Genomic DNA, 23,618 nt, shown 5'->3' with positions numbered 1-23,618 from the left:
CATCCTAGGCTCCCAGACTTTGTTCTAACAGCCCTTAGATATAATGCAGCCAACCTCCCCAGGACACCAAGTAACGCTGCAGATTTCTCTCTGGCCCTTCTTCCTCCAGATAATCTGGAAGTAGAAAGTGCTCAAAAGGAGCCTCAACCTCCTTGTATGTCAGAAGCTTTGACACAAAAAGCCTATAGGGTGGAGTGGAAACATTCACTTCTGATGTTGATAAGTAATTTCTCTAATTATAGCCAAATTAATAATAAGTAAACCTCATGTTTTAATGGGAATTAAAGAAGATTTAGGATTAGAGTCGGTAACAGTAGTATGAGTCAAGGTAGCAGATGAATCCCTGGTCAGGATCTCTCAATATATGGGTGCTTATCTTATGTGTATGAACTAACAGTCAGCTGGAAAAAAGGTCAGATCCTTTCATCTGAGTATCAGTACATTTAATGAACAAAGTCCTACATTTGTGTGACTGTAGGTCAGGAGTTCTTCCATCCCTTACACCTGAATTGTTGTATGTGCTTTAGATATAAAACCCCAGATTCCTATTGAAACAGGATGCAGATTTTCTTTAATAAATCATATTCAGTATTTTATTATGCCTCTCTCCTCAGTAAAGCACTCACAGAACATCATAATAATACTTCACTGTTCAGGGTAATATGAAGAGATAATAATCGACATACTCTGTATTGTTAGGGCCCAATCCAAAAGCCATTGAAATCAATGGAAAGGTACCATTAAATTGAGGATGTTTTCCAATTTTGTAACAAGCATAAAATGGCATCTTTGAACTTACTGGATAAGATTGAGAACAAATTACTGTAATTCAACTGAAAAACAGAATATCTACCTTTCAGACTACAGTTTTAGCCCCAAGGGCAGGAGATAATAGAGTCTAAACACATGCCTCTGTCAGGATGAAATATTTCCTTACCCAGCTGAGAGAAAGGAATAAATATTATCTGGCAGTATCTTGTTATAGACAGTGATTGTGCAGGTGACTTGAAAAATAGTCAGTAGTCCTACCAAATGTCTTGGAAAGAACAAATCTGCAAACAAAATTATTTACATAATTTTCTTCTTAAAAATAAAAAATAAAATCCCAGTCTGGAGACTTTATCCCAACTAGAAAGTCTTTGAGAGCATTGGTTATACGCCTTATCCCACATCCAAGATAGAAAATTTCTGCACAGGTTCTACAAAGGGTTAAACTTCTTCAGCTCTTTTTTAAATCAAAGAGTTTGGGGATACTCAGATTTCAAGAGGTCTCAGTACTTCTGTGGTAGCAAGCCCTCGATTTTTTATATTACCTTGGTATGCTGGCCCCCTAGCACAACAGTACTTTTAATAGATTGGGCTTTCGTTTAAAGGGCTTGTGATTTGTTACTGCTAGCTAAAGGCAATAGTTACCCTAGAACTGTGTCCCTTCATACTGTGGATATATTGTATTGCTCTAGCACTGCACATTTTTTAAAAAGATGGCTATTTGAAAGGTTAAACTTTTCACTTTGCTTATGAAAACACGTGGGAAAGGAGGAGGGCAGAGCTATGGATTTGGTAGTGACTCATTTCACCAGATTGTAATAAACTTCACACCATGTCAAAATTAAAGAGCTTCTGAACTTGCAAGGTCTATCAAGCGACACATTCCGGTGCTGAACTGAGCCCAGAAGCGGTAAGTGTGCAAGTCAGGCAGGTGCTCCTCATGCCTCGAAAGCAGCACTGCCCACGGTGCCCGGGTGGGTGGGACAGTGCTGCCAGCAGGGATGAAGAGCATCCATTTAGCTTCAGCAGAGTGTAAGAGGAGTAGAGATCACTAACCCGTTTTTAGGCAGGGTGCCTGCTGATGTGCAGACAAGTGCTGGCAGCTGAGGGCCTTACCACTTCTGGTGTCTTGTTATGCACTACGTGCCAGCTGTGCCACCAGCACTGCTGCTTGCTTTGGTATCATGAATTCCTGAGTGTTTTTTGGCCTTTTTGTTTATTTGCTTTGTTTTCTGTTTTTCCCTTTTAAATTTCCTTGGCCCCTTTCCCAGCCTGTTGGACTGTAGCAAGAGAAAATGATATGATGAGACTGGTGTTGTATGCATATTCAATTCCTGGCATATGCATGGGGGAAAGAAACTGTCTCCTGGAGCCAGAAGATGAGGCAGATAAATGGCCAGTATGGGAGAGTACTGAACACTCAACTAACTAAAGAAAACCTAACCCAGATACTGAACTGTGGACACCATGGGGTTGGTGCTTAAAATTTGAATCCTTTGGACTCTCACTCCACATTTAAACCAGGGTGAAAGTAACACAGAAGGACACAGGGCATTGGGAATCCATTTCCCTGCATATCTTTAGATGCTGCTATAGGCAGACCATCCAGCAGACAACAAAGTAGGCTGTCACAGCCAGCCATACTCCTCTCCCAGCCTGTGACAGTATTACACAGCTATAAATATTATTTATGACTAACGGGTACGATAGTAGGCACATTATCACTGACTTGGGAAGCTTAAAATACAAACATATTGTTTTGGTTTCTTTATTTTTTAAATCCCCTTCTTAATCACCAGTACAGTGATCACAGCTGCCATCTTTCTTAGATATATAAAGTGATACGAGTCTTGCAAAAAAGAAATGAAGTAGGTAAATAGCAAAGTTATCACCTTGCCCCCAAACTCCAAGTTTTATTTTTTCGTTTATTTCCTCCTCTGTCCTTCAGCTGTTCACACCTAGGAGTCAATCATTCCTCCATTACACTAGGTTAATTAATTTTATTTCGTGGCCTGTCATCACAGTTTACAAGGTTATTTTCTCTCGATTCTGAGACCTTAGAAGAAGACAAGACTGTTCAAGAAAAGAATGAGGATTAAAAAGGAGGAGATACAGAGAGAAAAGAAAATTTTGAAATTAAGAAGGTTTCAAGGGCACCAATCATCTTTTCAGTGGGACTCAGGCTTCTCCCACAGGCAAGGCAGGCACTCAAGTTCAAAATCAACAGGTCTTGGAGGTACTGTTAGCTAATTATTACTCCTGCACAAGCAAGGGTTCAAGAAGAAAAATGCTGCTACTATCAAGCACCCATTCAAGGTTAGCTGATTTAAGGAGAAATTCCAAATACAACTACTACACATGTGAATTGCTGAAAAACAGAATTAGGGCTTGATGTATGTATAGGCTTCTTACCACTCTGGAACTGCAGAAAGGCTGTAACTGGGATGCAAACAGCTATCTTTTCTGCCTAAGTTTGATTCACAATGAGTACAGCATCCCTCTTACACTGTGAGACTGCTGTGAAAGGTTCCCTTACAAAATCAACTTTTGTGCCGGGCAGCTGTGCAGTAAAACATAAAAAAGTATCGCTGTTCTCTGAGTGTGGGGAAGAAGTTACTGCTTTCCTAGAGATATTTCTACAGTGCTGCCCTATCTCTGTTCCAGACTCTGTGATCTCTGTATATTCCTGTTCAAAAGCTTAGGGGGGAAGGAGTAGGAGGACCTTCTCTCACTGCTCCCAGCCACTCTTTAGCAGCTCCAGCATTTGGAGACCAGTGCAGGCAAGGGCTGCACCAACACAGAATGCCCTCAGGGCCTGGCAGGCACTTGCTGCCTGTAAAAACCCTATACAAAAAAGACAATTAGCACGTTAAAGTACTTTTTCCATCTCTACTAAAGCCTCTGATCTTGAAAGAACTTTTGCACAGGCTTTTCATGATTTTATCCAATAATATTATTTAACATTTCTTCAGTTGGTAGCATCCTGGTAAGGAGAGTCATCAGAATTGGTTCCTTCTCAGTTTCCCCCTCCTCCTTTATTTTCGCACAGAGTTCTTACTTCTCCTCTTTTTTTTTAAGTTTTGGAAACGGTCAGGATATTCTCTTTGCATGGCAGAGGGCATCCTTTAGGCCTGGTCTGTCAACTACTCCAGGGAAAGAGGCAGACAGCTCTGCAAATGGTTTCAGGCTCTGAGAATGCAGCATGCTCACTGGTTTCTTGCTTGCTTCTTTATTCACTATTGATCAAACTGCTTTCACTGCAATAAGCACTAATCATTTCTCACGTGCTTAGCTCCCAGACCAAATTCATTGTTAGGTTAGTGTAATTAGTCTTTTTCTGGATAGTCTCCCAGAAGGCAGGCTGAGATTGAACTCACAGTTTGCACACCCTATATCGTGTAATGGTCATATGAAGGAAGCATACCTCAGAACATTGACGGCAGCACTGAAATAAGCTGTATCTGGAAGAATTTGTGAATTTGCCATTCCTTTATCAGTTTCCATTTCAGAATTCATGAGACATCTCTACTTCATTTCTACTGAAGGTAGTGCTCCTCTTCAACAACTGTGAGAAATACCATTTAATGCAAGAAGGTGTAATTTTTACATTCTTGAGCCATATAAATCACCACAGCAGCTAAGACTGAATTATGTTATCCATGACAGCTCTTTCCTTAACAGCCTGTATCTTGAGATACTTTGTGAAAACCTAATAACATCATTTGCAAAAACTAATCTTCTTAGGACTTAAGTTGCCCCCCCTGCATAGCAGCGGACTGTGAAAGCAACTGTTTAAATGCACCAGCTCTAGTTGTAATGGCTACCTAATTTTTAGCACTGGCTAGAGAATTCCAGCTTAGTGGGAGACACCAGAAAACACCAGCATGTATCTCTAAGTGATATTGAAACCACTTGATAATCTTTCTATATTTACCACAATATTCTGCAGCTTGGGTTTCACCTCACTAAAATCTGAACATTTCATGAATACGAGCAAATTCAGTTGTATTTGACATATGACTGTAAACTACATAAGTATTATCCTCACTTCAGAAAAACAGAAAAAAAGACTAAGGTCCAATATGATCATAAGGTATGCCAATACCTTATAAACAGTGGAGTTTCACAACAACCTGTGAATGATGTATTTGTACATCATCAGATCCATTTACCATTTTTAATGTGCTCCAAGTAGAGACTGAAATAGTTTCATATCACAGGTACAAAATATGAACCTAGCATGGGCACTAACTATGCAGAGGACTCCTTTTAATGAAATAAAACTCAGTTTTGTTGAAAAGTTCAACTTGTCCCTATTATTCCTATTGTACAAGGAAACCTTTTGACCAAAGAGTATTTTCACTGGAAATGACAATCTGTGTTAAAATTTTGTAAAAGCTAAACCATGGTCATTAAGAAAGGAGTCCTTGAGTTTTTCATGACAACACCTTACAGAATTAGCCCCCAGACCTGACAATTTTTTTGCAACTGTGAGGATGATACTTAGGGTCCTGGTATACTTTTTTTTTTTTTTATGAGAAATATGTGTTATTATGAGAAATAACTCCTTGTAACAAGTCGCAATGGAAATGCAGAAATCACAGCCATCACTTCTGCATCATTCAGAACCAAAAGAATGCACAAGTATCAAGATAGTTTGGGGTGTTTTGGGTTTTTTTGTGTTTTGGGGGTTTTTTTAGTTAGAAATATACAAAATTAAAACACTAGGAAGCATCTACAAATACTATTTTCAGAACATGTATAGAATTTAATGCTTTAAAATTTGACAGCTGAGCCATCATTACTATGATCTATTTTCTCTAGTTACACTGATATGTTAAGTTGTGTAATGTAGTCCAACATGATTGACAGAGCCTGCAAGCTGTGGATATTTTGAATCTGGCACATCTCTCTGTGTTAAACAGTGTTGCACATAAACACTTTTTAGCATGAAAAGCTTTTTTCCTTGAAGGGAAGGAGAATGGGATGAATGGCCTTCAATACATAAGCTCCCAGATCTTCCAACACACAGACAGATGTCCTTAGATTTAAGGAATCTATAAGTCCAGAACCTGCAGAAAGTGCCTTTTTTTTTAAAAAAAAAAAAAAAAAAAAAGGCAGTTGTATATTATTTGGCAGCAGGAATAATGCTTTTCCAGGCACCTATTATTCTCCTGACATTCTTTCCTGGTAGATCATTCCACCATATGATTGACTACTTGTTAAAACGAATCTAAATATCCAGTCAGAATTTTCCTTCTGGGGCCTTCTTCAGGCTCTGCCTACTTACCTTTTTGATTTCTTTCTTAATACTGTGAATAAACCTTTCCTAGCCTTTTTAATTGGCATACCTCAGATGTTTATAGTCTCCTACAATTCAGTTTTGCCACCTCTTGGCTGAGCTTTTGAACCCACTCAGTTCCATCTTACCCTATTGAACAATCTCTTGGGCCTTTTCATTTCTTTGCTCCAGCCCAGCAACATGCTATGCAGTCTGGAACCAAACAGGACTCATTTTGCACTACTCTTCCTGTTGTTGAAAAAACAGTAATCCTCATTTCCCTACTAGAAACAGAAACTGCTGTATATCTCCTGCTATACATCCTAGTGCTAGGTCTGCGTGTCCAGAGCACCTGGGCATTACAGATAACCCTACACGTTTACTAAAGAGAGGCGTTTCTTGCATATACACATACATCCAACGGCAAAGACAATCACTATGGAAAGCAGAGTTTAGCGCGTGATCTAAGTGATAATCATGCACAAACCCTGCTGAAATCAAAGGTATTGGACATACTAAACTGGTAGCAGAGCTTCGCTCAAATTCTTAAGAATTTGATTGTCCACCTCAGGAGCTACTATACAGCATATGCTTTTTAGCATCATATTGTATAAGCTTACATCATTCTGGTTGAATTACAGTCAAATTGCAAAGTCAAGCAGATGCACAACTTGTCCCCAAACAGGAACGAACTTTGTTTAAAGGTACACATTGTATAGTTTTCACTAATCTGGAGAAAAGGCTTAGCAAGTAGACAGTGAAGAGAAGACTTGTGCTGTGGGACTAATATATTTTACTTCCTCAATACATCCTAGTTTATGGAATATTTAAGGTCAAATGTCAAGCGATAAAATGGCCCAGTTTAGTAGTTCAGTGTTTTACTCAACAGGTGATTTCGAAAACAGCTTTAATAATCTCACCATTGTGAACCCCATTAAAATCCTGTTTATTGGAAATACAGTAAATTATACAACCAAACGTTTAAGAGACATTACTTCTCTTTCCCCCTCATAACGGAGGAACTCAGGATTGACTTTGGAGAAGTTGGAGGAGTTCAGTCAGAAACGGCACATGGACAAATAGTTCTGAACCATATGCATGTATGTATAAATGTGTGTACACATGCGTATATGCACTAATACACGTGTGTGTATATATATATGTAAACACATGCATAATAGCTGCTTCACAGTACTTTATTGCTCTGCTTATAGAAAGCCTTTCTTTGAACACTTAATTGAAAAGGTCCACAACTTTCATCTTTTCTATTTGAAGTGTACAGTTTGCTGGCTAGGTTGTTTTGTGGTAAGAATGAAAGGTTTACCTTCATTCCTTTCTGCAATATTTGCAGCTTGCCATACGTATGCTTGTTAATAAACAGAGTTTATGTTAGTCCTCATTACTAATTAATTATTGTAATTGCATGGCTTCTAACAGTGGGAAATGTGTGATATTTGCATGCCAAACCTGTATATACATTATGAAAACAATATTGGTCTATATTCAGATAAAAAGTCAAGATGCATGAGTGAACTTATTTAAGATTAAAGTATGCAGGCTGCTGTTAGCTTGCTATAGCATCAAATATAAATGGTATAATGCCATTCATCACATCAGTCTTGTAGAGGTTATGGCTTTTATGTAGCTTAGCTACTCTGTTTTCACATTCACAGATTTTTATATGCCTTTGAAATACCATTTCTCGCATATAACCATCCCCAAATAACCCATAGCAGTGGGATGGCATTCTCGTTACTTGGTAAAGGGCTTCACTTCGTAAACTGCTATTTATATTACCCAGCAAAAAGATATGTTGCCCTATGCAATTTATTTGAACTAACATCAGCATTTAGGTACCCCCAGAGCCCTGAGAGATCTAAGAGCTCTTAGAAAGCCAAGCTCTCTGTACTCCTGCTGTACCTATTAGCCAGTAGAGGGAGTATGAAATACTATATGTAGCATCTGCTACACATTAGTAAACTAGTTTTAGCTGCTATTTCAATGCAGTCATTAGACCCTGATCTGGAAGATGCTATTTCTCAAAGACTTTGTGATGCACTGGTTTTTAGTCCAAATTCTTAACATCAATTTTTAGCTTTTGCACCACGCAGTTTGATTAGCAGAATCTTCCACGTGGAGTTCAGGAATATTGGTCTTTGGCCAGTCATGTAAAGTGCACTCAGGGCTATAAGAGCTATGGAAAAAACAAGCACTATGGTTTTAAGCACAGATCTGATGACCCAGATTGGGGCTATTCCTAGTTAAAACCTGTTAGCACCTTGGAGGTCTGGCTCTCACACAAGAAGAATAACATAGTTTTCCATCACAAAGTATTGGGTTTTACTAATTATGCCAGTGGTCCTGCTGACGGAGCTATTGGGGTGAAAGGAGGCATTCCTGTCCTGCTAAAGGCTAAGCACCCACAGCGAATTTTGCACCCTCACATGACAAAAAATATGTGTTTGGCCCAAACACTGTGCAAAGTAGTCATGCTTTCCGCTTGATCCTTAAAATACCAGCAAAGGACTATTTCAGACCCTTACATAAGGTTCCCATAATGCCAGTGGCATAAACGACATCAGTTTTTAAAGCATAAAAGGCACCTCATCTAGGCTCAGAAATGTCAGTAGTAATTACAAACTTTGTTTTCAAGTATAATCAATTCTTTATTTATGGTGTGAAATGTTTTTTACCCTTTTGAACTTTTGCTATTCTAAGCCAAGCAATATTGTTGGCATGTTCCTTTAAAAATAATTGCTTCTGGACTGAGAAATTGAATGTCAAGTTCCAACTTGATGTAACTTAAATGGGTTACATTAATAGTCTGGCCCATGGTAGAAGTGAGTGTTTCGATCCTGGGTTTGACTTCAGGACATGACCTCTTGATCACACAGGTCAGCACAGATGGGAAATACTGAAGAGGTACCCTAGGCTGATGTGGGGAAGAAAGTGTCTTGTACTGATGTATCACAAACTGTCTGATCTATTAAATAGAAGCAATGTCAGACTCCACAGAGAATAAAGCTTAGTTGTCATAGGTCATTATGCTCTTCGAAAACAAAAAAGACTTGGAAGGAAAATCACAATGATGGAAATCCTCAGGGCTGTCATGTACACATAATCTTCTAAACTTTCCTGAATTAACACTGCCAAGCCTGTATACAAGGTGAATGGAGTAAAGAATCCAAATGTTCTTAACTTTTACAGTACAAGTATGTCTCAGATTTCCCACCTGTACCTGTCATAAGGGTTTATTTAACAATGTACAGCATTTTAAATTTAAAAGCAGGATGTCTATATAGCTGAACCTCACACTTATGTGATCAGGTCTTAAGAAGAATTGCATGCATGAGAGCAATCATGTTTGCAAGAGCAGGCAATATGTAGTTCTTCAAGGGGAAGGAACAGGTGAATTGGGGAGGTTTAATTTTTTTTTCTTTGAAATGGTATCTCCTGCCTTTACAATTTACTTTCATTTCAACTTCTGAGCAACTCCAGCTTGCTCACCCTCTCCTCATGACAGATTTTCCAATCCCTTAGTCATCTTCACAGCCCTTTGCTGGACCTGCCTCAGTATGTCCACTTCTTTTGTGTACCTGGGGAGCACAGACCTGGACTTGATGTGGTCTCACCTGTGCAGAGTAGAGGTGAAGAGTCACCTCCCTTGACCTGCTGGCAACAGGTTTCCTAATACAGCCCAGGTGGCTGTTGGCCCTCTTTGCTGCTGGGGGGCACTGCTGGCTCATCTCCAACTTGTTCACCACAGTGGCTGAGCTGCTTTCCAGCCAGCTGGCTGCCAACATGTGCTGGTGGATGGGGTTATTGATCCCCAGGCACAGGGCTCTGCAAACCCCTTTGGAGAAGTCCATGAGGTTCCTGAAGATTGCCTATTGAGGTCCTTCTGGATGGCAACACAGCTCCCTGGTGTATAAAGAACTCTTCACAGTTTTGTATACATGTATCCAATTTTAAATGTTAATAAATAAAAAAAAATTACTTTAATGATTTTGTTGGATTGGACTCAGGAGTTATAGTTTGCTGGCAATTAACAATTATTAATAATTAACAATTATAAAATATATTATATGAGTGAATATATTATTATATATTCATTTTATAATAATGATCACTGATGAGTGATCTAAGGTCTAAGGTCTTCTCAATTGCATAGGGTATGTTTGGACAGCGAGTAATAAAGATAAGCTGGTAAACTGAGCACCAAAATTAATTTTATGTGATATACTACATAAAAGCTCTTATATGAGTTGTTCCCTGTAGCATCTAGCTCTTATTTATTCAATGCTTGCTAATAGAACGAAAAAGTGATAAAGCCTAGTATTTTCATGCCTTCTCTTTTGCACTGTTTGAAATAAACTCTGAGGTGACTATAGTAAGGCACAACTTGCTTCTCTTTAGGTACCCGGACTGATTTTTTGGGGTATAAGGATAATTTCAAACAAGGTAAATTAGCCTTTTACTGATCATTTGAGTGCGGATCCCTTTAAAAAAAGATAATTCTTTGGAATTAACTTGGAAAAGGACTTCTGCTGACTGTGTAGGGAGAATCAGTTTAAGGAAAGAATGCTCTTTCCCGGCTGACAATTAACTTTGCATTTTCAATAAACTGTCTCAGAGAGAAGAACAAAAGCCTAGTATAGACAGCTAATTTATGCTGATAATTAACTGCTAGAAGTAGATTCAGTGGATCTGATTCAGATTGCTCTCCCAGAGCTGTAATTTTCCGAGTCTGGCTGCGTTAACAACACGACACTATTACAGACAATCATAAAGATCAATACAATTATGGCTGTAGTCACTGTCCTATGGGCACTATTTTTTTCTTAACAAACAGGGGTCAGGATCTGTTATTAGGCATGTTTGTGAGGCCAGAACATCACGGTAAATCACTACCTTATAGCAACAAATAAAGGAAACTATAGAAATGCTGTACTGTGAACGTGTCTAAACAGCTACCAAAGTTAATTGTACCATAGAAAGACATACAAAAACTAGATTTAATCTAGCTAAATCACATACCCATAGTATGATGCAAGAAATCCTGTAGTAAGATAGCCAGCAGACCATGGCAAGCACGCACAACCTCAGCTGAATTCCATGCTGTCTCATTGCCATTGGGATTGTTACGTGACCAGCTTCAAGGTACGTTACGCATATGGAACCTTGGATAAACAAAGCCATCGTTTAGATGAGTTTTCAGACTGCAAAAGAACTGACATTGCAGGGAATGACAGAAATTAACATCACTGCTGAAGTGAAAAGAGATATACCATCTTCTGCCATTCCCACTAATATGGAGCTGGACTGAAAGATCTCCAGTCCAAAGCTTGTCTTCTGTATCTATGTCTGCTTTATAGCAAGTCACAGCTATTTACACAGGAAAGAATACATACACAAGGCAGAGTAATTGTCTTACCAAAAAAATCTAAAGTGGATAGCTTAGGGTAAAACACTTGTTTTTCTGTATTTAAAGTGATATAAAACCAGGTAGAAATATATACTGTAGGAGTAAAGAAGTGTAGTTATACACAGCATAAATACAGATCATATTCATGTTAATTATACAGCTACGCCATGCACAGCTCAAAATACACACAGCTTAAACGTTACACATGTTCACACATTCATATTTTATATTTTTCTAGTCTCGGGTCTCCATTTTCAGCTAAGGTCTATAGACCCTATTAAAACTATGATTTTCTAGCCTACTGGCTTTTTCAGTTTGTTTCAATATGGACTGACAATGGAGTTATGTAAATACAGTCACTTTTGTATGCTGAGGAGATTCACATTAGTTTTAACAAAATGAGAAATCTTGCAAATGACCAAAATTTTTCACAGCACTGTTTCCAGGGCAGAAGCCATTTCACACTAGACAGCACAGGGGCTGTGCTTGCCTACCTCAGTTATAACAAATAGGAAGCAGGCAACAAGAGACGAGGTAGAAAATCCCTTTTAGGGGAGACTAGACACAGCATACATTTCTCAATGGATGTGTTCATCAACAGCAAGCACTCTTTTAAAGCCCTTAAGTATTTGTAGGACTGAAAATTAATTTGTTTTCCAATTCCAAAGTGAATCATATGCTCCAAACAGATTTTCAAGTCAATAAAACATGACCTTGTATGATCTAATTAAACAACTCAAAGGTATTGGTTGTTTTAAGATCCCTCTGGATATACTTCAGTTTAAATGCACACACATCATCCGTATGTACAAGCTCATAAATCTACAAAAAATGCAAATCAGATCATTAATGCTGTGAATCTGACAGTCTTGACACAGTTTTCTAAAAGGTAAAACATGAAAAATTCCTGAATTATATATACTCTTTTTACAACTTCAAGAACACAGGAAAAAACATACTGGAAGCAGAACATCAGGTCTCTTTCTTTGGCTTCCAGATGTCTGGTCCATAATCAGGTATAAAATAACCAAATTCTCTGAAACCCACTTTTCCAATTTCTTCATTGGATGATGACCTGAGCCTTTGAGTGGTGCTTTGGACTAGATGATAGCCTTTGAAGGACTCTTTCAATCTAAATTTTTCTATGATTCTATCTTCCCTACATTTTGTGAATTGACTTTTCTGCTCCAGTGCATGTGACTATCTTCAATTACAAAAAAATCTATGACCATTTTTTTCCAATTTTTTTTCAGTCTTTTGTCTTTGACATTACTTCTGTGGTCTCCTTTCTTCACTCCCAACTTTAGCTCAGAGCTCTGTGTAGACCTTACCTCTGATCTGCAGTCTTTCTAAGCATCCCTCACATTTCCTATATAGATTAATGGTCATACACTTACATACTCACTCCTCTTACTACCCATGAATGCCTGTGTGTCTAACAAGAACGCTATCTCAAATGCCAACACAAGTATCTTCAAGGATATCATTGATTCCTGTATTCCCATTTCCTTTTTTCCATTCACATTTTTATCTACTTTTTCATCTGTTTAATCTCCAAAACCTTACCTGCTATTTTCTCTTCTTTCTTAATAGTATCCTTCATAAATCACCTTTCTCCACTTTAACCTGTCACACCCGATAATTGTGCCCAGCCTCCTCTCATTGACCCTTCCTAGCTCATATCAGTGATGTGGCCACAGCTACAGACATGTTCGTGAAGCCAGAAAACCTGCTTAGGAGGGATTCCGCCTGGGAAAACTGGGCTGCCACCGTTTGGTTTTCTTTCTTACCACCATCAGTCAAATGCAACAGCAGCTGCCTCTTTTACCTATATATAAAGCTAACTCTAGAAGTAGGGAAATTAAAGGAAAATGAGTGCCATGCAGGGACATATTTCTTCACCAAGTTTTTCTTTACCCCAGATTCAGACCCTAATCCTACAATTGGATCCACATGGCTGGCTGTGTTAATCGAAATATGGGATGAAGGTGTAGGCTACAAGCAACAGTTTTGCCATGCTGCCTTTCTGGGACATGGCCCCTTGCCATCCGCGGGCTATACGTGCCTGACCCCTGGCTGCGCTGCTCACGCAGCTTTGCCCAAGGAGCGCGCACGGTCTGCAGAGCAGCCTCATGAAAAAGGCTGGCTGATCTACCCAGAAGCTGAAGCCAATGCTTAACTCAGTCAGCTGTTTCCAATATTTATAAAATAAAATAAACACACCAGATCTCACTAAACAACTAATCACCTACAGCATGTACATGATTTTCTTTCTTTCTTTTTTTTTTTTTTATTCAAATGAAAACTATTTTAGGTGTGACAAAATATGTGAAACAAGTGGAAAAACATTTCCAAGTACTTTTGCTCTCAGAAAACATTTAATGATTGAAGAGATTAAGGGATTGGGAAGTTTTACTACTTTAAAAAAATCAGTTTTTACTGAAAATTCAAACTACTCTATGAAGCTTCAGGCCAGCAACATTTAAAAGGGTTGAGTTACAGCATGCCATTCTGAATGTAGCACGTTATGAATTCCATATCCCTCAGCTAGAGTGACATATTTAATGATTAAGCCAAGTCACTCAACTCTATTTCTATTTTATTTTTTTTTCCTAGCCAGTATTAACTTTATATGTACATTTCAAATGGCAAGAGGAAAAATAGTAGAATAGTGAATTTGTCTCCAGTAAAGGAATAACTACCAAGGTCTCACGACTTTACAAAATTAGAGTTCTGTGTGAAAGGTATCATGTGCAAATTAGCCCAATGTTAGCAAACGCTTATTATCCTACTATTTTAAAGTATCCAGTTTTCCATGTGCTCCAGCTCTGCCCTGTATTCTGTCCTTCATTTTACATGAGCTTTTCTTGCTAAGACAGCAACAAAAATTGCCACACTAAATCAGATCACTGGTCACATTAAGTTCAATATACAATATAAGCCAGTTCTTTACTGAAGAAAATAGGAGGAAAAAAAAATCCATTTAAATGCCCCTCACTTGCTCTACACTGATGTACATAAGAGTAAAACCAACTTCCTGACCTTCATGACAACTGATTTATGCCCAGAAGCATGAGTTTTAATTACAAGGACATAGAGATGGTCAATTTATTTCCTTGCGCTTACTCACTCATGAACGTGCATTTCCTCCTTCCAGCAAAGAGTAATTATCTCTTTGCAATTATCAGCACAGATGTGGCAAAGTTAGAATTTTTGTTATTGTCTGCTAAGACCTGGAGCCCTGAAGAATATATGCTCTGCCAGATCTTTCCGCTGGCCTCAGGATTAATGAGTCCCTTGAAAAAAGTTGTTTCTGCCCGAGGTAGGATTTTGTAACAGACATTTCCAAAACTGTAAAAAATAGGTGGAGGAAGCATTATTGCAAACTCTTTGTCACCCATAAAGCATATTCTAAAGGGTATGCTACAGTCTGAGTTTCTCTAAGGTTTACTCCTACTTGTATAGTTTGACGCATCTACAGCTCGGTTGCTGGGAAATGTTTTTTACAAGGAAGTCATAGAAATATGGAAGTAGAATTGGAAGGGATAGACATGCAGGTATCATTTGGGCTATCTATGTGTCTAAGATAGGACCAGCTGACTCATGTCACACTGCACTTTCGTCTCCAAACTATTTTTAAGGATCCAAAACAGACTTTATGGTTCCATAAGTGGATACCTTATGCCAAAGTTTTGTTGCCTTATTGTAAATAGAAATGTTTTCCCAAAGTGTGACTTAGATCTTCCTTGGTGCAGCTCAGACCCATGACCTCTTCACTTGCTTACTGTGGTCTCAGGGAATGGTGTGTTATCTTTTTGTATTGCAAGACTTACTGAGTTCCATTTCCTCTGATTGCCTTTCAACCAAACAACCCTACTTTTTTAGTCTCTCCTCACAAGCCTTATTTTCTAGACCTGCGATTATTTTCCTTGCTCTCCTGTGAATTCTTCCTAACTGATCCAAATCTTCCTTGCAGTGCAGAGCTAAAAATGGACTCAATATTCCCACTAAGGTGTGACCAAGGGTTTGTGAACTGAAACTCTTGTTCCACCTGATTGCTGGCCATTCTGGCCTGAGACCATAGAAAGCGAACAAGTTCTTCCAGAATTTAATCCAGTCAGGCCTTTTCTCCAATTTCTGATGCTCACCTATAAAGGTAATTTTAACACAGTCAAAAGTTTCACTTAAACCTGCTTTATCAGACAACGTAATAAGCGAACCAACATCCACACCTTTCATGAAAATGGTGACCAGAGCAAACCCAGGACAATCCCAAAACATAATCAACAGAGGCTCCTGGTTTGACAGAAATCCTCTGACAATTACCATCTGGGCAGGATTACGCAGGTTTTATACCCACTTTATGGTGGTTTCACATAGATTTTTCTGCTTGAAAATGTTATTAAAGACAATATCAAACCCTTACTGTAATTAGAGTAACTACCGCCTTCTGTAACCTAGGTTGTTCTTGACAGGTTTGTTCCAAACACCTGCTGGCGGTCCTGCCATGGCCTCAGGCCCTTCGCTAAAAACCTTGGTATGAAGTTCCTCTGTCTCGGCGTGTCACCAGCTCCGTGTTTTCACTGAGCTGTAACAGTGTATGGCTGTCCCAACTTGTTGACAGTGTGTATGTTCATAATCTTACCTCGGAACATTTATCAGAGTCATATTGCAAAAGGACTGACAGTTACCAAGAACCTCCAACTTTCTTTTTATGTTTTCAAAATAAAAATGCATATTAATCTTCAGGCTATAGCACGAGACATCTGATAAGCACTACTAATAAAGTGTATGCACACTAACTTATCAACATTAACTTCATTTTGTTTAAGGCTTGTTTACTTACCTTTCGAAGAGTCTGGGTGACATTCTTACCCCATGGTATTTGAATTTATTACACAAAAAATCACCCAGCACCTGTATCAAAGGCTTTTTTCTGAGCGTCGCCATAAAGGCAAGAGTGAACCGTAGATTAAATGAATCCAAAATTGTGTCTGAGTCTTTTGGTGAACCGAGAACCAAATTTGATACAACATCAGGAATTTCCCAATTAATGAATAAATGAGTGAGGGAGAAGAAGGAATTGAAAACCGCATTTGCTACAAATCAACATTTTCTTGGGGATAGGCTGAGAGAGACTTCAGGGTCCATTGTGGAATTTTACAGTGGGAAACTGCAAAAACAAAGATCTGAATCCACAGTTTGCCATATGCCAATTGGATGGTATAAATACCAACCCCGGGAAAGACTCTCTTGTTTTATAATTATTTCACTAATTATACAAAGAGATATTGCCCTAGCAATATTTTAAGGAATTCATCATGTAAATAAAGTATAATAAAAATAAGAGAAAAAAAAAAAACCAAAAAAACAAAAACAAAAAACGCTGCTACTTAAATTATCACACAAATAAGTAGTTCAATCTCCTGAACTCTGTTTTCCTCCCATTAAATTAGGTCCAAATCAAAATGTCTCGTTTAAGAGCTGAAGAAAGAAAATGTTTTGATAAATTAATTTTTCCTGTCTTTAGCACATTTAAAAATATACAGGCATGAATTTCCAGTAAGTAGGATAATGAAAGCCAATAGAACAAAAATACTTTATAAAACAATGACATAAGAAACAATTTTAGGTCTTTTATCTGTTTGTTGTGATGTACAGTTCCTCTGAATGACAGTGACTGTGGAAGAGTTCATTTGGATTAACAGACACCTTGAAAATGAAATAAAATATGGTCTTAAAAATCACCTTGCAAAACCACAAAAAGTGACAACTCGGTTTTGAAGGGATGCTAAAAATGTGCCTTTTTGTGAAACATAATCAAAGTTAATGTGAGCACAGTCGGACAGAACATGCTGAAAAAGAATTTATGTAGAATACATATCTATTGTATAAGCAGTTTAATGAGTCTTACTTTAAGCCTTGTTGATCTGGCTTGGGCAAAACACACCATCAGCCTCCATCAGCAGGTACAGAAGTGGAGCAAGCTAATCCTGGAGCGGAGCCTTTGCACCAAGAACTGGTTTGAATTTTCAGAAACTTCCTTGGTGGACTGCTTAAGTGCTAAATGATCTTTTTCATTCAGAAAAAGATGGTTGCAACTAGGATGCAAGTTTACATCATTTTAATGACAATGTTTACAGGTAAATATTTCTTTTGTGAAATTGTATGTGCACTTAGACTGTATTGAATGGGTAGTATCTATGCCAAGTGCTTGCTTGTACTTGTTTGATATTTATATAGTGCCAAGGAACTGGAAATGCAGAAGGCTGTAAACAGATTTCTAACCAAAGGTGTGTATCAAAAGTGTAACGTGGGTGATAATTTTATAATTGTTTAATCAAGATGAAAATTAGTGGTGTTCAACAGAATTATGCCTGAATAATTGCTTTTGTCATCCTGCTTCTGCAGGAAGCCTTTGCTGCTAAATTTGAAACTGATAGTTTAATTAAGAGGTTAACAGAAAATAGCTACCCTGTAGTAATTATATGTAAGTGAAAAAAGGAGACAGATATGAGTGGTGTTATCAAACTGAGTCAAAGGAGCTGTTTCATTTCTGTTTTGAATACTTCACAGGAGGAAAATGTAATCATTATCTATAAAACCATGATGAAAATATTCAATTATCTGAAATTTTAGGTTGATGTGTAATATATTTAGTAGAGAAAATGCTGAATGATTTAACTTTTTACTTTAAAACCACAAGTATATTTAGCTGAACTAATGCATGTAAACACTGAAAAGAAAATAATAGTTACCATCACATTTGCTTTTGGTATGTTATATCTTTTGAGCATTTTTTTTTTTTTTTACATGCTAAACTTCTCCTCCAACCTGAGCTATTTGAACTGCTTATACAGTTCTATAAATATTGACTAATCCTTTTATCTAGAGTGCTTTTATCTTGAGTGACAGTGGTCTTTGCTTGTATAGCAACTGGCAGATAACAAACACTGCTTGTAAGAACAGCTGATTTATGCTTGATATGAAAAAAATGGCTTATTATTTGTCTTTTGTTGTGACCTATATTTATGTTTGTGATAATCTTTTATGAAATAATAGGCATGCAGATGTTAAGTGTATACATGTGTGTGTATATATACACATAACGGTACAAAATAATTATTTTGCAACATATTATTAATATTATTACTTTATAATTACACATTGTATTCAGACACTGAAACGCTTATGAAATTACACATATTTAAATGGCTCTATGACAGTCACTTTGCATTTAATAACTAGTGCTATTCATTTTCTATAGGCAAGGAATACACTAACAGCAACACGTGTACCTCATAAAACTAATTTCATTGCTTTGTTAGACATTGATGCTTTTGTTATCAAATGTGTTTTCTAAATTTAAAGGTAGAAACATATCTGATTTCCAAAGAAGTTTAGCATCCTTACAAAATCGTTTCACTAGTTTTATGTTAATTTGGTGAAGCAAAGAACAACACAGACAGTAAACATTATTTTGTAAAGTTGGTTTTAGTTTATGCGTCTGTTTCATCCTTTCCAGAGACAAGCCACTAGTGCAAGGTATGACTCAGACCACAAGCTACAAGCAAAGGTTATACCTTGCAGGTTCCGTGGATAATTAACTAATATACACAGAGTCATCACACATTACTGAAAATGCAGCGACTAAGTGTCTAGCCGTTCACTATGCTGATTTTTTCTATGAAAGTTTTTATAGGGGCTCCCCGTCTGTAAATCCTTAAGCGTGTTCTGACCATTCAAGGCTAAGTACATCCCTGATCCTACTGCTTCTTGGCTGCTCTAATTTTTATCTGGGACACAAAACCCTAAAGAGACCTTCATTTCTACAGCTGTCACATTAAGACCGAGTTGTATACAAGACCCGTGGACACATTGTTCTCAATGTCAAAGCAGGGAAGGGAGCAGTATCAGGCAAGACATGGATTAAAACATTGACCAGAACAGGAAACAGCTCACGGTAACTTCACTTCTCATGTACTGGTATAGCAAAAGCAGGACAAGTCACTAACACAGAAATTGCCACAAACTGGGCGAAGCAGACATCATTCTGGCCCCCAGTCAGTAACAGTTTGGAAAGTGCGCTTCACTTTGAGAAAGTCAGTCCCAATGAGTCATATTTCTGCCAGATGCCACTACACATTAAGGTACACATAGACATCTTACATCAGAATAAATATGAGCCTGGCTGCAAAAGAGAGAGAGAATGCTGCTGTAAAACCCCACTGCCAGACCTGGAAGATAGCACTAGGTGTGTTTGATAATCTGAGGCTTCAAGTGGAAACTGTATGCTATAACTGAAGACTGATGAGTGAGGGGAATCGCTAGAGAGAGGCTTTTATATACATGCTATGACCAGTTCACTCTGGCTAATCTTTCAAGCAAATCACAACCAATTCTCAGTTCCCTTCTGGCTCTCCTGTAACTTACTGCTCTCCGAGATGGGGTCTAGTTACAACTGTGATTGAATAAAGTGGACAGGCAAGGAATTAGCCTGAGTAACTACATTTATCTACTGCTATTTGAAGCAATTCATTGTGGCTGAATGCTGCTCTGTAATTTTCCATGAAAAATGGCTGTGTTTTGCTGTAAAAATAAAGCTCAATGCAAATTTGTACGTAAAGCTGAATGTGGTGCCTGGTACCTAGTTGCAACTCTGTGAGTCTCAGCATACCTCATTATCTAATTTACAGGTACCAGTTTTGCTGTGGGAAGAAGAAGAGGCATAATTATGCCTATTAACTGCTTTGTGCTGACGACACCAGTTTGAAAACTGACTGCAAAGCATTTCTTATTTTTTTCTAGAATAACTATGAAGGGAAGTGGAAGAATTAGGAGTTGCACTTAGCATGAGTTTTCAAAAAAAAGTATTTGGATATTTTGACTGCTTCCGAGGGAGATAAGAAACAGATTTTCCCTGATCCATTGCATACATATCGGTCACTTGATTGCTCAAGGGAGAAGTTGCTATAATTACTTTATAGATGAACAACCGTGCAGAAGGATAAACAGATTAGTTTTACAAGAGGAACAGATTTGTTTTTATTTGTGACGCCTGATCCAGTAGACATACTTAGGTCACATTTATCAAATTACAATTAAGTTGAGATTAGGAGCTCTCCTTTCACCCAGTATGTCAGAAGCCAAGCATTACACGAAAGCAGAGGAAATATGAGTCTGTATTGTCCATCTCCTATGGAATTGCTGTCATCACCAAGCTCTCAGACATTTGAGAAAATATTCCTTTCATCTTTTCTTGCTTTACATTTTCTGTATAGGAGAGGTAAAGAAAGTTCCACGGTAGATACAAGGCAGCAGAAATATTCTGCTGGGACGTACAGGTTCAACCCCCTCCAACAGCTTCTCTCAGATCCTCAGATCCCAAGTGAACTCTCCTCCGAGTACGAGACCATGGCTGATGGACCAGAAGTCACTGCTGTCTTGGTTTTGGAAGAATTAATATCAGCTGTTGATTTGTGAATAACTGCAGTAGGCACCTAACCCTGAGCTGTGGCATTGCCCACTGATTGTGGCCGGGGTGCCTCTCACTGCCCAGACCGCTGGTAGGGTGTAGGTTTAAGCTCTTTGCATTTCTTATTATCACACCACGCAGCTCCCTGCTGTGAATTTCATTCTTCAGATAGCCAGCTTGTTGTACATACATTTTGCAGGGATATTCACCTACTTGTCAGCCTGTCCTACTATAGCCCATAGTGCTTATAAGTCTTGTGGCTCTCAGTAGAAGGTTGTTGCTCCAAGATGTTTCATATGGGACCAGGAATACTAGTCTGTAACACTTCTACTGTTTGAATGAATGTGAAAAAGGAGAAAAGACCAGCAGACTGTACTCCAGCTCATCAACATACTTCATTATGAATATGAATTAAGCAACAATTGTTGCCTTTTATATGTGATAAATAATTCAGCTCCTCTCAAAGCATTCTAGATTTCTACCACAAGATAGGTGGGATACAATTACTTGGTCACATCTTTTGGAGGTGATGTTTATCTCAATTTCATCACATTATCCATGGCAAAACTGCCACTTACTTTGGTTATTTTCTCCAAAATGTGATTATTGCTAGGGTGTTCATATAATACTTTGCACAAGAAAACTGTAGCATGTGAATGGCATTTTTATATTTAACATATTTTAGACTTGTGAGTCAGTCAATTATCTATTTCTCAAGACACTCCCCTCTAATTAAAGATAATTTAGCAAAACAAGTTATTAAAAATGTCATTCGGGGCTCCAGTTATACAATTCAGAGTGTCTAATTCTTTGTTTATTTTTCAGGTACTCACTGTGATGAAGACATCAACGAATGTTACATGAACCCTTGCCAAAATGGTGGAACCTGTGAGAATTTTCCTGGGAATTACACTTGCCATTGCCCACCTGCAGACAAAGAAGGGATTTATTACGGTGGCTGGAACTGTACAGAAGTTCTGCATGGCTGTACTGATCAGCAATGCCAAAACAATGGAATATGTATCCCACATTTAAAAAATGGCCAACATGGATTCAGCTGCATATGTTCACCTGGGTATACTGGAACACACTGTGAAACCTTAACCACATTTTCATTTCAAGGAAACAGTTTCCTTTTGTTGAAGAATCCTCCGGCCCCTAAAAAGGAATTTTTCTATAGTATAAACCTGAGGTTTCAAACTGTGCAACCTACAGCTTTTTTATTTTACCGAGGGGAGAAAAATACATTTGCGAAGCTGGAGTTACTGAATGGCTACTTACACTTATCTGTGCAAGTCAATAACCAGCCACAGGCTCTTTTGCATATTTCACATAATGTCAGTGATGGAGAATGGCATTCAGTGGAGGTAACCTTGGCAAGAGCTGTTACTCTTAATTTGCTTGACAGCTCTTGTGTAGAATTCTGTCTCAATAAAACATCTGTTATGATAGAGAATGATCACGTGATGCTTGCATTTCGGAGCATGTTTTTGGGCAGCTTACCAGTGGGGAACATTAGTGGCAGCTCTCTACTTAACATCTATAATACACATTCTGCACCTTCATTTGTAGGCTGCCTTCAGGACATTGAAATAGACTTGAATATTATTACTCCAGAGAATGTGTCACCTGAATCATCTTTCAATGTCAGGACAGGATGTACTAAAAAGGACTGGTGTGAAAGCCACCCTTGCCAGAACAGGGGCCGCTGCACCAACCTGTGGCTGAGCTACCACTGCGATTGCTACCGGCCGTACACGGGGCCAAGCTGTGCAACAGGTAAGGGAGTGCTCCTGGCATTCGTGTTTTAGGTGGTTGCTGAAAACATGATCATAAACAATCCTGTTTAGCTGGTGATAAAGCAGCATGACCCTTAGGATCTCTGGAGCTTAACGTCAACTGGTAAGAAAGTGCAAGAGGTTAGTAGTAGCATGCCTTTGTTATTTCCTAGTTACTATCCCAGGAAGGCTGCCTTTCAGCCTGACAAAAAAAGTCAGGCTAAACTGGTGGATTCCACTCTTCCAGTTTTAAAATCTTCTTAATGTCTTAGCATGCCATAAACTCTGGAACACTAGTTCACTGGAGGTTATGCACCCCGAGTAAAATTTAGAAAGCAACCAAGTCACTCAGAGTTTAAGTTACTTTCAAAGCATTCTTTGAAAATTTTATCCTCCAGCTCTCTAGCCTTTTATAAAGAAACTCCTTTAAGGCAATGAAAGGCCAGCATAAGTACTGCAAGTTAAAAAAAGATTCCAATTTTTAAAAATGAACAAGATTATACTATTAACTTAATCTGATTAGCTCAAGGAGAAGGCAGGGCTTCAGAGGCTGCAAACGGGGCCCATTCATCTCCCAGCTGCTCCCAGGGCAGCTCTGGACAATCACTGGCAAAGGTGTCCGTTACCAGGGAGCTGTTTAGTGGCCAGAGGCGAACAGGTCCATGTCTCGGGAAACAGGTCAGTGTCTCAGCAAACAAAAGAGCACATCTCAGCAAACATCCTCCCTGGCAGTGATGAGCAGGAGTACAAAAGCTGCAGATGCCCGTAGTGCTTTCCCTGCTACGAATGATCTTTCCAAGTGCAGGCTGAGGCAGAGTGGAAGGACAACAGGAGGTCCCTGCCCAGTTCCTGGCTGTACCACATCTGGTATGTGAAACCCTCAGGGACTGT

At 38.5% G+C, this 23,618-nt stretch overlaps 1 protein-coding gene across 2 annotated transcripts in view; it reads left to right on the top strand.

The window, feature by feature from the left end:
- The window catches only part of CRB1 (crumbs cell polarity complex component 1), a 112,269-nt gene that overhangs the window by 48,604 nt on the left and 40,047 nt on the right, over positions 1-23,618 (top strand). For both annotated transcript variants that reach the window (XM_027793355.2, XM_027793354.2), the window contains exon 6: positions 21,775-22,728. In XM_027793355.2, the coding sequence (XP_027649156.1) occupies positions 21,775-22,728 (954 nt within the window). The remainder of the gene's footprint in view (positions 1-21,774; positions 22,729-23,618) is intronic.

The sequence above is a fragment of the Falco peregrinus genome, chromosome 10 (assembly GCF_023634155.1).
Source record: "Falco peregrinus isolate bFalPer1 chromosome 10, bFalPer1.pri, whole genome shotgun sequence".
NCBI classification, from domain to species: domain Eukaryota; kingdom Metazoa; phylum Chordata; class Aves; order Falconiformes; family Falconidae; genus Falco; species Falco peregrinus.
Note: the sequence above shows the minus strand (reverse complement) of the source record. Positions and strands in the feature narration are given on the sequence as shown.